Source organism: Dendronephthya gigantea, unplaced genomic scaffold, assembly GCF_004324835.1.
Source record: "Dendronephthya gigantea isolate DGI-Jeju-01 unplaced genomic scaffold, DenGig_1.0 000034F, whole genome shotgun sequence".
NCBI lineage: Eukaryota > Metazoa > Cnidaria > Anthozoa > Malacalcyonacea > Nephtheidae > Dendronephthya > Dendronephthya gigantea.
The window spans coordinates 1,421,511-1,437,449 of record NW_021163044.1 but is presented as its reverse complement, the minus strand read 5'-3'; the positions used below and the strand labels follow the sequence as shown (position 1 = coordinate 1,437,449).

Here is a 15,939-nt window from a genome sequence, read left to right as displayed (position 1 = left end):
TATTGGTTTTCAAGAATAACACAAATTGTTCATCCTGGTTGACGTTATAAACTTACGGCAAATTCTTAGAGAGCAAATATCAGTGTGCTTTCATTCACGGAAGTAATATGGTATATGACAAGACGACGTGAAAATTTCAATACTTACCTCTTAGAAGGTAGCAATGGTGACTAAATTTTAGTCTCTCCGTTCTGGTATATACTATGATCTCTCATGAGACAAATTTGCGACGAACATTTCAAAACCATAAATACAGTATCCTCCTCGATCACTTCACTTTGATTTTATTCTCGGGCCTTGTATATATCCGTGTTATGTCACATGATTCAGGGTAATAATACCCAGAAGGTATACAGAATACGTTGACATTGTTGCAAGCGGTCTTATATGTTCCATTCTGATCACGCGTTTGATTTATTATTTTAGCTGAATTCGTACATTGGTACTCGACTGAATATAAATCAAGACTGAGGTCAAGAGTTCGATGAATTTATAAATCCATGCATTCAAATATAAATATTATATTTCAACTGTGAAAAAAATACATTAATCCGAGGTCGAGTTTACGACCTTACAAAATTATCTCGGCTTCAAAATCATAGGCCACTGATCTCGATGTGATTTTTTCTCTAAAAATGTTTCAAATGTCTCCGTTACTGCCAAATTAAATTTCATTAAGAGTAGATTTTTTTTTTGGTCACGTACGTATTTTGGCGGGAAAACGCTCAAATAACACGTAAAAATTTAGCACGTGGAATTCATTCAGATAGTGACTATAATTATGACTATAATCAGGCCGCAAATAATGGCCGCAATTGACAGGTTTCTTGCTGATCGTGCCGATGCCACCGCTCCGACATAGTCTCCAACCATGTAACGCCTTTGTGCCTTAAAACAAAAAAAATTGTGTCTTATACTTAGGACATGTTCATGTGAGACAAGCCAGCCCATGTTTTCATGGCCTCATGTTTTCATATGAGCCCGTCAAAGAAGAGATCTCGCGTCGTTCAGATCTACCACTCACTGAACGTAAGTGAGCTTTTAGAAAACAAGGACCGGCTGTTCGAACCTCGGAAGATGGATAAAGTTAGCCACTGGATAGCGATTATTTCAAACGCTGAAAAATTCTTCACCTTTTGGCATAGGAAAAATTTAACTTCATAATTTTGAAGTTGAAATTGTTTTAATAATTATAAATTTGATATTTGCTTTATAGCTCTTTCTAAGATTTTTAGCGCCGGTTGAAAGAATGACTATCGAGTGAATAATTTTATCCACTTTTCCAACAACCAACACGTTTACCTCAGACGATTTTAGGATAGCAAAAATTCCTATTGGCGGGCTAAAACAAACACAGGCAATGATTGATAAAATCAAATGAGTGTTCACAACAGGCGGAACACCGGTTGCAATTTGCGGTTGCGGATTCTAAAAGAAAGAAGCAACTTCTCAATTTTTGATCAATCGATCATTTTTGTGGAATTCGGTACAGCAATTTCTTTACTATGCACTTACTTGAGTCACGTGTACTGTTGTAGAATTGATATTTTGTGAGGTGTACCCCCCGGGTTCCTGAGTATTAACTTGGTGTTGATATCCCTGTCCTTTGAATTGATATCCCTGTTCTTGGGGTTGATAACCTTGTCCTTGTGGTTGATAACCCTGTCCTTGCGGTTGATATCCCTGTCCTTGTGGTTGATATCCCTGTCCTTGTGGTTGATAACCCTGTCCTTGTGGTTGATAACCTTGTCCTTGGGGTTGATATCCTTGTCCTTGTGAAGAACTTGCGAAAGATGAAGGTGGAGAGCTTTGTTCTTGTGGTGTATACCCAGTGCTTCCATAATCAGTTTTTTTTAATAGATCCCCAGCCTGTTGTTGTGGGGCATCAGGCGGTAATTGCTGGTAACTGGTGTTAGAAGATGGGGTATATTCTTGATGTGGGGTCTCTTGACTTTCTGGACTGTACGGTGGTGGCTTTTCCATTTCCAGCAAGAAATCGTTGTACGTCTTTCGGGAATCGTCGTTTGTCTTTCGGAAATCGTCGTACGTCTTTCGGAAATCGTTGTACGTCTTTATACTTGCCCTAAGTAATAAATTCTCACTTTGTGATCAAGGTGCGATGATAAGCAATGGGCCATTTCCCTATTAAACTAAAGCCTGAACGAGGGAAATTCGTCGATACTATTTACAAAATGAGTAAAATTGGAAAGTTTGGTGGCGAAATATTGTAAAGTGTAAAGAATATAAGCGAATATTGTAAAATGTGAAGAAATTTCCTGGTTTTAGCATTAAGTTTAATAGGGGAATGGTCATTTATACAATGGTAAATAGATTTATCTCGTGATAAGATACCATATTTGAAGTAAATATGTAAATATCATCCACATTGTGTTGAATACAGCTAGATACAGTATACGTGCCTGTGTATTATTGCATAATTTGACTACATAGAATTAGTCAAATGTATGAACTTTAGGTTGCTTTTATGTACTGCATGAAACAACGTTATACTTCCGTAAGTCTTTACAATTCTTCTTACTTTTGTACAGTGATAAAATTCCGTAAATATAATAATTCCTGAATCCGGTCGTTTCAAAGTGTTTTGAATCGCGGAAGTATTTAATGCACATCAGTCATCATATTTCAAGACTCAAGAGTCATGCATGTTACCATCCCCAGCTTATTAAACCTAAACATATATTTAATATTAAGAAACTTACCTCTTAGAATAATTTCTGTTTATCCCCCAAGAATATATCCCAACTATATATGAATATCTTCTATCATTCGTCTTTGATTTCAACTTTGGGCCTGGTTATTCGTATTCATTTTTGAACATGCGTCACATGATTAAAATTGGAACAACGGGTGGGCCTTTTTCGTGTATATAAAACCGGAAATCATGTTTGTTTACGCATGCCTGCACTTGTCGCGATATTCTATGCTAAGTTGATTTGCTTTTATTTCTCGATTAGTTTGTGATTGCTTTCAGTTTTACAGAGCGATTATTGAAAAATATTTATTTTAACACTGATATTTCCTAAGCAGGAATCTTGAATTAAGTTAGAGCAAGTCTACTATTTATAGAATGACGATTATCTTTACATTGCAGTAATTGGGCATTTAACAGTATGAAAATTTGATAATTTCTACGCCTGGCTTACTACAATCAGTGGCATAAATATTGGACCGCTTAGCCTGGAAAAGCAACATTTTCCCCCTCCCCCCCTTTTTCAATGTTGTATGCCGAAATAAACCCTTCACGGGGCAAGCCATTGCCTTGGATTTGTTTGCCAACATTTTTTTCACCAGAAAAAGCAACATTGAAACGGGGGAGGGGGGTTACAAGTTAATTTTCTAAGATCACGTAAAAATGTACTCTGTCTATACAAGTGTCCCAAATTTTAATGTCACTGATTGTAGGCATTTGTCTATATTTGCCAAGAGAATACCTTCTCCGGCGATGTGCATGGTAAAGGGTCAAGTGATGCTTCACTGTGCGGTTATTAATTATTTACATAAAACTGATTATCGTGATGTCGCCTCCCTTCTTCACTCGTCGCAATAATTGACAATAAAATTATACCACTGAGATAGCCGATAAAGCCACAAATAATGGCAACAAGTGCAAGGTATTTTGCCTTTCTTGCTGACGCCACTGCTCCGGCATAGTCCCCAGCCATGTAACGATTTTGTGTCTAATAAAAACGGATTATCATTCACTTTATAGTATTCTCAATTTTGATTGGTTAATTTACCTGCAGTTAACTGCGTGCAAATAATACTCAGCTGCAAATAATACTCTGAGCATGCGCATTAATGTCAATTTTATAAACAATGGCGACTCGCTTTGTCGAACTGTCCGATAAAACGAACTCAAAATTGAAAATTGAGTGGTGAATGAATTGAAAATTGAGTGGTGAATGATAAAACAATTATTGAACTCGGTTCTCGCAAAATATCGTGATTTGTCGGTGGCTCGCAGATCAATTATTTGCCTCTGCCTTCGGCATCGGCAAATAATTGATCTGCTCGCCACCGACAAATCACGATATTTTGCTCGACCTCGTCCAATAATTGATAATTATGGTCATTCAGTGTCGATGTCGATGTTTACTGGGCCAGTGGACAAACATAACCTTCAGGGGAACAGCCTTCTTAAATCTGTCAAACTCAATTACTTGACTGATATTAGGACTCTAGGCGTCCCACTTAAATGCATGGTATGAAATGTCCTTTTAAGCGAACCCAACATCTTACAGTTTTACCTGAGATGATTTCAAGACAGCAAAGATGCCAACTGGCGGGAAAAAGAAACAGCTAATGATTGATAAAGCCATATGATTGTCCATAATAGGCCAAGCACCTGGTGCAAATTGCGCTTGATTCTGTAACAAAGAATACAACGATCGTTTTAATAGGAATATTGAGGAATGGACCACCGGCCATCCACTTACTTGGATCAAGGGCGTTGATGGACTATAAGGTACTGATGAAGTATTAGTACATCCCACAGATTGCTGAATATTTCTCTGAGGTAGATATTCCTGTCCTCGGGGTTGATACCCCGGATCTTGGAGTGGATGTCTTTGTCCTTGGGGATAATATCTCGGATCCTGAGGTAGATGGTCTTGTTCATGATGTGTGTACCCAGTCGCTCCATAGTCTCTCTGTGCTTGGTTTCCTGCCTCTTGGTTTGCCGGGGGATAGCCTGGATTCTCGGGTGGTTGATGACTGGTGTAAGGAGGTGCTACATTACCAACATATTCTTGTTCGTGGGGATCTTCACTTGGGCTGTACTGCGGAGGTTTTTCCATCTTTTACTGTCAGTCAGAAAATGATGAAATATTCACCGTTTTGAGAGACAGTTCTCAAAGTATGTGAGTTGCTTCAAAGTTGATTATAACGCATTCATTCTTTCCGCCAAATGCAAAGATCTGAATTGACAGATAATCGCATAATGAAAAAAATGCACAAAGCCTAGCTTTTCGCTTTTAGCACAAGCAAGCAAATGTGCTTTGGACGGGTTTCATAGAAACTATTGGTTTTCAAGAATAACACAAATTGTTCATCCTGGTTGACGTTATAAACGGACCGCAAATTCTTAGCCAGCCCGGCTCATATGAACAGGGCCTTAGAGAGCAAATATCAGTGTGCTTTCATTCACGGAAGTAATATGGTATATGGCAAGACGACGTGAAAATTCCAATACTTACCTCTTAGAAAGTAGCAATGGTGACTAAATTTTAGTCTCTCCGTTCTGGTATATACTATGATCTCTCATGAGACAAATTTGCGACGAACATTTCAAAACCATAAATACAGTATCCTCCTCGATCACTTCACTTTGATTTTATTCTCGGGCCTTGTATATATCCGTGTTGTGTCACATGATTCAGAGTAATAATACCCAGAAAGTATATGCAGACTATGTTGACATTGTTGCAAGCGGTCTTATATGTTCGATCCTGACCACCCGTTTGATTTATTATTTTAGCTGAATTCGTACATTGGAACTCGACTGAATATAAATCAAAACTCAAGTCAAGGCGAGTTGGATGGATTTACATATCAATGCATTCAAATATGAATATTATATTTCAACTGTTAAAAAATGCATAAATCCGAGATCGAGTTAACGACCTTACAAAATTATCTCGGCTTCAAAATCAGGCCACTGATCTCGATGTGATTTTTTCTCTAAAAATGTTTTCAAATGTCTCGATTACTGCGAAATTAAATTTCATTAAAACTCAATGAGTTTTCGAAAGACAAATATTCGTAAAAATTTAGCAAGTGGAATTCATTCAGACATAGTCAATCGAATTACTACGATAAATGTATATGCTGTCAGGCCGCAAATAATGGCCGCAATTGACAGGTTTCTCGCTGATCGTGCTGACGCCATCGCTCCGACATAGTCTCCAACCATGAAACGCCTTTGTGCCTTAAAACAAAAAAACGGTGTCTCACTTAGAACCTGTTCATATGAGACAAACCAGACCGTGGTTTTCATATCACAGGCGAGATTTCCCGTCACAGGCGAGATTTCGCTTCGTTCAGATCTCCCATACTCAATGAACGTAAGTGAGTATTCAGAAAACAAGGACCGGTTGTTCAAACTTTGAAAGATGGATAACGTTAGCCACTGGATAGCGATTATTTCGATTCAAACGCTAAAAAATTCTTCACCCTTTGGCATAGCAAAAATTTAACTTTATGATTTTAAACTTAGTTGAAATAGTTTTTAATAATTATAAATTTGATATTTGCTTTATAGCTCTTTCTAAGATTTTTAGCGCCGGTTGAAAGAATGACTATCGAGTGAATAATTTTATCCATCTTTCCAACAAGCAACACGTTTACCTCAGACGATTTTGCGATAGCAAAAATTCCTATTGGCCAGCAAAAACAAACACAGGTAAAAATTGATAAAATCAAATGAGTGTTCACAACAGGTGGAACACCGGTTGCAATTCGCGGTTGCGGATTCTAAAAGAAAGAAGCAACTTCTCAATTCTTGATCAATCGATCATTTTTGTGGAATTCGGTACAGCAATTTCTTTACTATGCACTCACATGAGTCACGTGTACTGTTGTAGAATTGATATTTTGTGAGGTGTACCCCCCGGGTTGCTGAGTATTAACTTGGTGTTGATAACCCTGTCCTTTGAATTGATATCCCTGTCCTTGTGGTTGATATTCCTGTCCTTTGAATTGATATCCCTGTCCTTGTGGTTGATATCCCTGTCCTTGTGGTTGATATCCCTGTCCTTGCGGTTGATATCCCTGTCCTTGCGGTTGATATCCCTGTCCTTGCGGTTGATATCCCTGTCCTTGCGGTTGATATCCCTGTCCTTGCGGTTGATATCCCTGTCCTTGTGGTTGATATCCCTGTCCTTGCGGTTGATATCCCTGTCCTTGCGGTTGATATCCCTGTCCTTGCGGTTGATATCCCTGTCCTTGTGGTTGATATCCCTGTCCTTGCTGTTGATAACCCTGTCCTTGCGGTTGATATCCCTGTCCTTGCGGTTGATATCCCAGTCCTTGCTGTTGATATCCTTCACCCTGTGAAGAACTTGTGGAAGATGAAGGTGGAGAGCTTTGTTCTTGTGGTGTATACCCAGTGCTTCCATAATCAGTTTTTTTTAATAGATCCCCAGCCTGTAGTTGTGGGGCATCAGGCGGTAATTGCTGGTAACTGGTGTTAGAAGATGGGGTGTATTCTTGATGTGGGGTCTCTTGACTTTCTGGACTGTACGGTGGTGGCTTTTCCATTTCCAGCAAGAAATCGTTGTACGTCTTTGTAAATATTGTAAGATGCCCGTAAAGAATATAAGCGAATATTGTAAAATATGAAGAATTTTCCTGGGTTTAGCATTTAGTTTAATAGGGGAATGGTCATTTATACAATGGTAAATAGATTTATCTTGTGATAAAATAGCATATTTGAAGTAAACGTGCATGTAAATTAAATATGCTGGAAGTGCGACCAGGATTGAACATATTGATTACTTGAGACGTTCTCTGGTTGAAAATATTTATTGTTTACGAGCTTTCGGCTGCCAGACTGCAGCCTTCAACGGGTAGATGTAAAATACAATGACTATAAAGACGATATGGTTTACAATTACAAACCATACGCCTATGCTTATCTATAATTACAGTGACAAAGAGATAATTAAGTGGGACAGTTAATTATCTCTTTATAGTCATTATCTCATATTGTCTTTATAGTCATTGTATTTTACATCTACCCGTTGAAGGCTGCAGTCTGGCACCCGAAAGCTCGTAAACAATAAATATTTTCAACCAGAGAATATAAATATAATCCACATTGTTTTGAATACAGAAAATAAATAAATATATATATACATTGCATAATTTGACTGCATAGAATTTATGAACTTTAGGTTGCTTTTATGCGCCGTAAGTCTTACAATATTTCTTACTTTTGTACAGGGATAGAATAATAATTCCCGAATCCGGTCGTTTCAAAGTGCTTTGAATCGCGGAAGTATATAATGCACATCATCTTTCAAGAGTCATGCATGTTACCATGCATCCCCAGCTTAACATGAACGTACTTAAGATTAAGAAACTTACCTCTCTTAGAATGATTTCAGTTTATCTCCCAAAAATATATCCCAACTATATATGAATATCTTCTATCATTCGTCTTTGATTTCAACTTCGGGCCTGGTTATTCGCCGTCATTTTAGTACATAGCGTCACGTGATTAAAATTGGAACACCGGTAGCCGGTCTTTTTCGTGTATATAAAACCGGAAATCATGTTTGTTCAGTTCATGCATGCACTTGTCGCGATATTCTGTCATTTCTGTGCTAAGTTTATTTGATTTTATTTCTCGACTAGTTTGTGATTGTTTTCAGTTTTACAGAGCGATTATTGAAAAATATAACACTGATTTATTTGAACATGCTTTGAATTGAAAATCAACCGAGATAACAGCAAATGCATACACATCTAGTACCGAGACCACACGAATGACACGCAAATCAAAGAAGGTTTCAGTTTATATATTTTAATATATATATCTATATATAAATTTACACACAAATATGGGTTATATTACAACATTCATTGCCAAAGCTTGCAGTGCAGTCTGCAGTGGAATAATGGCGTGTTTTTAATTTTTTTTTTGCACGACAGAATTTGTGGTGTAGTTAGCTATAACACATCTTAAAAGCTTTCCATCTAACAACATTTCGACAGTGTCGTTTTGACCGGTTGCAGTCTTGCGTACGACGTTCGTGATATATCTTGTTAATTTTTCCGGGTATTGGCGGTTGAACCCGAAGCAACCACGATAACAATCACAGTAATAATTAAAATAAGGCCCACTATAATTGAGGCAATCGACAAATATTTTGCCCATTTTGAATACTGCTTTGCTGAATGAAAATCTCCCTCGTTCCTGCTTGGTCCAACCTTAAAAAGAGGAGGAATTTTAGATTTGCAGAGCGATTCAAAAATGACTGTGGATTAAATGATTGTTGGATTTTTTTAAACAATGCTCGTGTATTTTACTTCGTACTTTTACCAGGATATATGAAATGGCGGAAAAGGATTGCATGGGACTAGTTTTCAAAGAAAAATCCATTTCGCGCGGTTGAAACAACTTAATATCTCTTGAAATATACTTTTATCGACTTCACATAATTACAAAATTTTAGAGTAACAAAAAGAGTAACAAAAGATATAATTGATTAAATACTGCAGAATGGATTTCTATATTTTAACAACCCTTTTGGGCGCTGATTGGCTAAAATATTAGCGGAATTTAGCGCGAAGATCTCTGGTACCTGACTTTGCTCGAAGCCAAGAATATTGGATGTGGGGGCGCGCGGTTTTCAAATATGCCATAAAGATTTAAGAATGAGTACAAAATTTTTATCCTCACCAAGCAAGACATGACAATGGCGATTAATCCGAGTGGCCAAAAGCAAAAAAGACAGGAACATATTGATAAACCCATGTAGTCTTGGACATAGTTTGCGGCCACTGCGTGGGAGGGCTATGAGGACAAAGAAAGACGTACAAATTTTGAAATATTGAGGCCATTATGACACATTTATACTGCATACACTGTCAAGTTTACAAGGCGTGCATATTGGCTGAGAGGCCTTGGGGAAATATATAAAGAAATGAAAATTTAAACCATTAATGCATAATAGATCAGATGGTTTAAAAAGTGGGTTACTATCTATATACATGCATGGAATATATTGACATTACATGTTTACAAATCATGTCACTATATATACTATTACAATCACACTAAAGCATATATTATGCATAATTTACAACGTTTATATTTACATCTGATTGTTATTCACCGTCCAGAATGTTAAAAAGATCATATATAGCTCAGTTGAAAGCAACAAATTTAATGTATAGCTGATATACGTACCACTACAACCACCGTTTGACCAGTTGGTTGTTGTGTCTGTGTGTACGGAATCACGTGAGGCTGCAATACTCCCCCGGCAGGCGGTCTTTGCTCGTAACTCGTATGCGGTTTACCGCTGTTCATTTCGTAAGATCTGGGATGGTTCATGTTATATCTGTCAATAAGTATATACTTTATGTTAGCTGTGTATATTTCTCCGACTGCCTATAATAAGAAGTGCACATATACGTATAAAGTATAGAACTGATGTTTGACTGCATAAATTGAACTGGTAACTAAAATTTGAACTACGATTATAGAAGTCTGCACAACATTGTCCTTTCCTAACGATGAAATTAATCATTAATTAATCATTAAGCCTGCTCTATAGTTTTTCCACGACGTAGTTGAGCTTATTTCATATACTGAATCAAAGTTGAACAATGTTTAAAACGTATTGACAGTTATAAATACATACAGAACGACTTACCTGTTATCAAATGAAAAGTAGAAAACGAGTTTTAGTGAACTGACAGCTCTACTTTGTCTGGAGTAAGTTTCTCTTGCAGACAACTAGTTTTTGCCGTATATAGAGAGGAGATTTAATTTTGCTCTTGATTGTGGTGTAAAAATTGTCGAAGGTTTCTTTCAACGATTCGTGCACCTTGGTTTAGTTGGATTAAACTGTGTGATGTGTTTCCTTCAAGACTTTTATACTGTCTTTGGCTAAATACCGAGAAAAATGAAGATGCATGCAAATTGCCTGCTTCAGAGCATGTGTTGACAACCGTTGTCAGCTTCAGTCGGAGAGGCGCTGAAGCCGACCTAAGTATGGCATTCACGTACGTATATCATGCGTATTTTGCCTAAATAGATTAGGTGCGTGGGATGTAATTGCTTGTCTTACAAAGCAAGTGTCGATATATCGATTAACTTATTGACTTGAGAAAAAAGATATTGTATACAATAATTCTGCCGAAGTTTTGCGTTTTGTCTTGTTTCGAACTGCAGCCGCGTGACTTTTTCATGCATTTGGATTGATTTTCTTACTTGCGTGTTTTGCTTCAACTGTGCTTGTCAATTTTTGCATCATATTTCCTATACTTCAACGCCAGCAATTAAAACGCTGAAGCTCTCTGTTGTGTTTCCGGCCTATTTCGTGGAAGCAAGATTAACTTTTTTCATGGAAATACCTTTTCCGGATATGTGCCAAGCAAAATCGTTCGTGGTAAACGAAATATATACTGCATCAATAAACTAAAGCGTGTGGCCGAAGGCATAAGGCTTTAATAATTTATAAATATTTTTGACCTGGCACAAACTACAAAGATATTATCCTTTAGTTCTTTTTGTACGCGATCAGATTATCTTACAGCAAAGATGCTATTAAAAATTTACGCAACAAATTTCTGATTTATTTTCGGCTAAGAAACACACAACAAAGGGTTTTCTGTCTGGAACAGCGGTTGTTTAGAAAATTAGAAAGGTCGAAAACAGTTTTACGCTAAGGCCCGAAGACTTATAAAGTATATATCACTATTATTATAATAATTTAATTGATAATTTTAAATTATTATATTTTTAAGAGGTTTTGTATGATATAGAAAGCCGGGTATGCGTTGTATTCTATATAGATATTGTAAGTGAAATAGAATTGACTTTATTCCAAAAAATGAACGTTTTCTCAGTTCTATAGTAAACGGCCTGCATTGGTGATTTCAAGTATAAATTTTTATTAAAAATATAGTATAATTATATACATATATCAATATATAGCTACTTTGGATTGTCTTCATGCATGCATGATGTAAACGCCAAGTGATGTATATATTATATATTGCACGCAAACTATTTCAATTGGTATCATATTTATTATAATAAGTTATTATATAACTACTTTATTTTTGTCTGCAAGTGCTGCCTGTGCATGGCCTCCTGATTAATCACCCTTGGGCAGCCGAGGAAATGATAATAATCATCAATAAGGTAACACCACAAACGATCGAGGCAATACCCAGATGTTTTGCCCACGTAGAATATCTTCTCGCTTGTTCATAATCACCATCGGTCAAACTGGAATCAGCCTAAACGCATGACACGACAGAATGAGAAAAATAAAGACCCTCGTTGATTAAGGTTATACTGATCCCTATCTCCAAAACTTGCTGCATGTATATAGTGACCCTATATAGCAACCATATATACTATATAGGTCATGTGCATGGTCGCGACACTGTATCGAGGGCTTTTGAGAGAAGTCATGCATGAAATTCCGAATGTGGGACAATCAAGATACTCACCAAACAAGACATCACGATGGCCAGTATCCCCGTTGGGGGAAAACAGCAAATGCAAGAAAAAATGGATACGACTAACCATGTGTTGATATTAGTTGATGTCACAGCTGGAGGTTGCTAGATTATAAAAAAGTCATATCACACTCTTCTTCTATACAATCTTGTGGAATCCACTGTATAATATATACTCTGCATAAAAACGGCCAAACGTTTTGCTTGGCCTGATGGAGAGGAACTTTTGCGCTATAAGCACTTCAGACATATACAAAGTTAATTGTGGTCAACGAGATATCCAGATAGCACTGACGCTTATCAAACTAAAAGTATAATGCCAAGTTAAGGTAACTTGGAAGTCATTTGAGACTACGAATATACCGTCCATTTAAACGAAGGTTAACGTTTGGATAGTTGCGTTCTTTATACGTTTATATATACGGCTGTATAGTTTAGAATAAACTTTTAGACTGAAAACACTACGACTTTTTCAGCAGGGACCCTGGTTACAATGGCAGCCCATGCAGCTTCACCCGTTTTGCCCGAGTTGTAATCTCGAGATTACTTACCACAAGCACTATCGTCTGACCAGTTTGCTGTTGGGTGTAGGGAATCATATGTGGATTCATGTGTTGTGGTTGGTGTACGTTTGCTTCGTAGACTGGTGGAGCATCATTTGCTCGAAGACCGAAGCTCGTTGCGTTCTCGTGCCCTGTCGAATATTTCGGCTCCTCTTTTGGATAGGCCTGTGGATTTGCGTCAACTGATACCGAGGTTTCCATTTTATCAAATGTCGAGATATTCTATAGAAAGCACAAGAGAAAAGGTTACACCATGCATATATTGATGTTTGCAAAGTTGCATTTTGCCGATCTGGTTAAATCACCGATCCTTATCATTTACGGCAAATTTAATGAATATTGCTCGCTTAAAACTTTAAACCTTCAACTCTGAGTGCGAATTTTCCTTTAAAAGTGTTTTTTATAGAAGCCATATACATCTTTTAGATATACCTACCTTTGCGAAGCGATATATCTGGCAATAGCTAGATGTATTCAATCTTATTAGCTATACCCGTTGGTCTTTCACAGATGCTTGCATGTATGAACAAAAACGAAGAACACGCATGTTTTGCACTTAATTTATGATATTTGGTAATCAGGTGTGATTCTTTGTCCTATGTCTAAGGGTCATTGAAATATAGATAAATTGATCAAATAAAAATTTTGGCTGAATTAGGTTGGTTTTTGGCCAACTCCTAAACGTTTAAAAGACAACAAGCACGCATGTTTACTGCGTTTCAAAGGATTCTTTGTTAAATTTTTGTCATGATTCCCCCACGTTGCGTCAGTTACGCGGGTTTCAGCGCTGTAAAGGGTTCCTTCCGCTTCTGTAATTGGTGCGTGATTGACTCTAAATTGGGGCCATCCAATGTGAAATATTCGTACTATATGCTTATTCCAAATACACGGAAAACTGTTTTCCAGGAGAAAGCGGAACCCGCGAAAGCAACAAAGCTTGCGTGCATGGGAGTACATTTTTTGTTTTTCGCTCTCTGAAGGCTTCTCGATGGTATACGGTAATTATTGAATGAGTGGGGTTGAATTATAATTATTTGAATGCATTCATTGGAGGTATACCTTCTATTATAACCATGGCCATCAGCGTGGCTGCGCCTTTATCTGATTCAGAGAGATGGCATATCGATATTCACACTGTACATAGTCTCTTCATTGATTAATTTCCTTCCGAAGTCAAAGACTAGCGCAGAGGAAGCCGGGCTTGCTCGCGATCTGGTTTTCAAAGCGCGTGCAATGGCCTACGAACGTTGATAGCCCTCGTTTTCAGCACTGATCTATTACGTGAATGTATATATAGTCAGCCGCAAATCCTACATTTATCGCGTGTCTTGCAATGATCATCAATTTGACTATATAGTCTATATCATCAGTTGACTGATCGATTGATTGAAATATCGTAGATTGCACTACATGGTCTAAACATACATTTGATGCACCACATTTTCGCGTTGCCTGTACAACCTGACTTTTCAGCATAGGCATTTTTTAATTCGCTTTATATACAGTCAATATTTTCAATATTAACAGATTTGAAGGATGGCTATAGTGAATGTCTACCTAACGTACTTCCCTGATCAGTCAACCTTGACAACGAAAACAATAACCACCTGTATCTATGACTGATTAAAGTGGGCTTCAACCTGCCTCTATATAGATTTTAATAAACTGATGCATCTTTCAACGTTACGTGTCCGAGTCGACAAACAGTATCAAGACAAATAAATGAGAACATGAGAGTGAATGAATATTGCCGTTTGTTGATATTCAATACAGGAATAATCGAGAAGAAATGGTTGTGTTTTTGTCAGAAGTGGTGAAATCGCATAACAACTGAGTTAACCGCGAACTCGTCCGGGGATATAGTAGCGTGGTCTACTAGAATGTTATGAGAAGTTATTAAATGTTTGACGCGCATTTAACATGAATTTTGTGATGCGTTTTTGTTACCAGATGATAATAATCTTAGGCTTTTGCCTAACGGTGACCGTTATAGCTCTGAGTTACGGAAAATTTGCGAGCTTTTTCAAAAATGCATCCGGCTATCTTCTGATGCCGTCGCAAGATCAGAATGCTGCAGCAACGACGAATCTCGACAAAACTCCCCCGAAGCTCAGTGACTTCAAGTTCTACAAGTCATACCACGTGAAGGGATTTCTCCGGTTGATGGCGAGTGGCTTGAATGAGCCAATAGAAGTGTGGTACAACAAGAAACACAACAAGAGTAGAATCGATTACTATGGAGGTATCTGAAATTGTGTACATTTATATAATATTTGCACGTGTCTATCATGTTGTATCACAAGATCCGCAGGTTTGTTTGCAAGATCCAATGTTGTCGGATCCAATTCACGTCTGGCGTATGCAATGTACTCTGTTTTCTTGCTAAAAGCAGTACCGCGTTTGCTGTTGACGATGTGCTGCATCGATAGACTTCAAAACAACCAACACGATGTGCTGCAGAAAGTCAATAGACTACAATATCCATTAGGAGTGGTTTTGCTAAATTTGATCGGGTGAACAAACCCGGCATTACTGATTTCTTCCATGCTACTGCAACGCAGTCTTAATGCCAAAAGAAAACATATCACTAAATATCTTTCTTTTGCAGGTGATGTGAAAACCTACCAAAATGGCCGCCTTGGTTTGCTTGTGAAGGTTGTTCCTAAATATGACTCTATAAAAAAGACGCACTCAATCGGTTGTTGGAAAAAGCATAGCAAACCCGGAGCAAAAATAACAGCACAAAGTATTCTGCCAGCGAAATGGTCTTGGCCATTTAAGGGCAGTTTAGACAAGTTTCAGGTACGATTCAACTGTATTTTTAATCACAATTGCAGGCACAATTTCTACCCTACCAAATGATGTATTCTAAAGTATGTTTCAACAAACTTTTACACAATCTTCACCCGGTCAAGGTCCCCTTATTTAATCGAATATTCGTATGATATTGCGCTCCCCTTGAGCGAACTTGTGATTCAACCTAATCTACTTTATTTTTATTGTAAAACCGAGCCTCGTTGTCACTGACAATAACACGAGGCCCATAAAAAATTCCCTCGTACACTATACACTAGTTTGAGTACGAGTTTAATGAGTAAAATACTAAAGTAGGCCGCCGGTATGGCGTTACTGGAATTAACTCTCAACTCAGTAT

General features: G+C 37.6%; 4 protein-coding genes across 5 annotated transcripts in view; 1 reads left to right on the top strand and 3 right to left on the bottom strand.

Moving 5' to 3' along the window:
* The window catches only part of LOC114525481 (proprotein convertase subtilisin/kexin type 7-like), a 30,885-nt gene extending 15,973 nt beyond the window's left edge, over nt 1-14,912 (top strand). Inside the window, exon 20 of the mRNA XM_028546850.1 lies at nt 14,313-14,912. The gene's annotated coding sequence lies outside the window, so the exon portion shown is untranslated. The remainder of the gene's footprint in view (nt 1-14,312) is intronic.
* On the bottom strand, nt 506-5,521 carry LOC114525482 (putative transmembrane protein DDB_G0267530). 2 transcript variants are annotated; one of them, XR_003687197.1, is made up of 7 exons: nt 5,217-5,521; nt 4,458-4,937; nt 4,269-4,388; nt 2,721-3,698; nt 1,516-2,083; nt 1,303-1,428; nt 506-888 (listed from the first exon to the last, which is right to left on the bottom strand). XR_003687197.1 is itself a non-coding variant. In XM_028546852.1 (4 exons), the coding sequence occupies exons 2-4, from the start codon at nt 1,981-1,983 to the stop codon at nt 763-765; spliced, it is 720 nt and encodes a 239-aa protein (XP_028402653.1). In that variant the 5' UTR covers nt 1,984-2,083; nt 2,721-3,492; the 3' UTR covers nt 506-762. The 2 variants fall into 2 exon arrangements, 1 of the variants encoding a protein (XP_028402653.1); XM_028546852.1 differs by lacking the exons at nt 4,269-4,388; nt 4,458-4,937; nt 5,217-5,521 and having other exon boundaries at nt 2,721-3,492.
* On the bottom strand, nt 6,522-7,514 carry LOC114525486 (polyribonucleotide nucleotidyltransferase-like). Its single transcript, XM_028546859.1, has one exon. The coding sequence runs from the start codon at nt 7,134-7,136 to the stop codon at nt 6,585-6,587; it is 552 nt and encodes a 183-aa protein (XP_028402660.1). The 5' UTR covers nt 7,137-7,514; the 3' UTR covers nt 6,522-6,584.
* Nucleotides 8,582-10,237, bottom strand: LOC114525487 (synapse differentiation-inducing gene protein 1-like). Its single transcript, XM_028546860.1, has 3 exons — nt 9,935-10,237; nt 9,425-9,538; nt 8,582-8,952 (listed from the first exon to the last, which is right to left on the bottom strand). The coding sequence occupies exons 1-3, from the start codon at nt 10,079-10,081 to the stop codon at nt 8,788-8,790; spliced, it is 426 nt and encodes a 141-aa protein (XP_028402661.1). The 5' UTR covers nt 10,082-10,237; the 3' UTR covers nt 8,582-8,787.
* Nucleotides 14,913-15,939: the final 1,027 nt, after the last annotated feature.

Bases quoted from the DNA above. Each gene is read 5' to 3' on its own strand.
- LOC114525482 (XM_028546852.1), bottom strand. From the start codon at position 1,983: ATGGAAAAGCCACCACCGTACAGTCCAGAAAGTCAAGAGACCCCACAT. The intron at 1,429-1,515 runs GTAAGTGCATAG...TCTTTCTTTTAG, and splicing joins CAACAGTACACGTGACTCAA to AATCCGCAACCGCAAATTGC. The intron at 889-1,302 runs GTAAACGTGTTG...TTTTGTTTTAAG, and splicing joins CTATCCTAAAATCGTCTGAG to GCACAAAGGCGTTACATGGT.
- LOC114525486 (XM_028546859.1), bottom strand. From the start codon at position 7,136: ATGGAAGCACTGGGTATACACCACAAGAACAAAGCTCTCCACCTTCAT.
- LOC114525487 (XM_028546860.1), bottom strand. From the start codon at position 10,081: ATGAACCATCCCAGATCTTACGAAATGAACAGCGGTAAACCGCATACG. The intron at 9,539-9,934 runs GTACGTATATCA...TTGTCCTCATAG, and splicing joins GTCAAACGGTGGTTGTAGTG to CCCTCCCACGCAGTGGCCGC. The intron at 8,953-9,424 runs GTGAGGATAAAA...CCTCTTTTTAAG, and splicing joins CCATTGTCATGTCTTGCTTG to GTTGGACCAAGCAGGAACGA.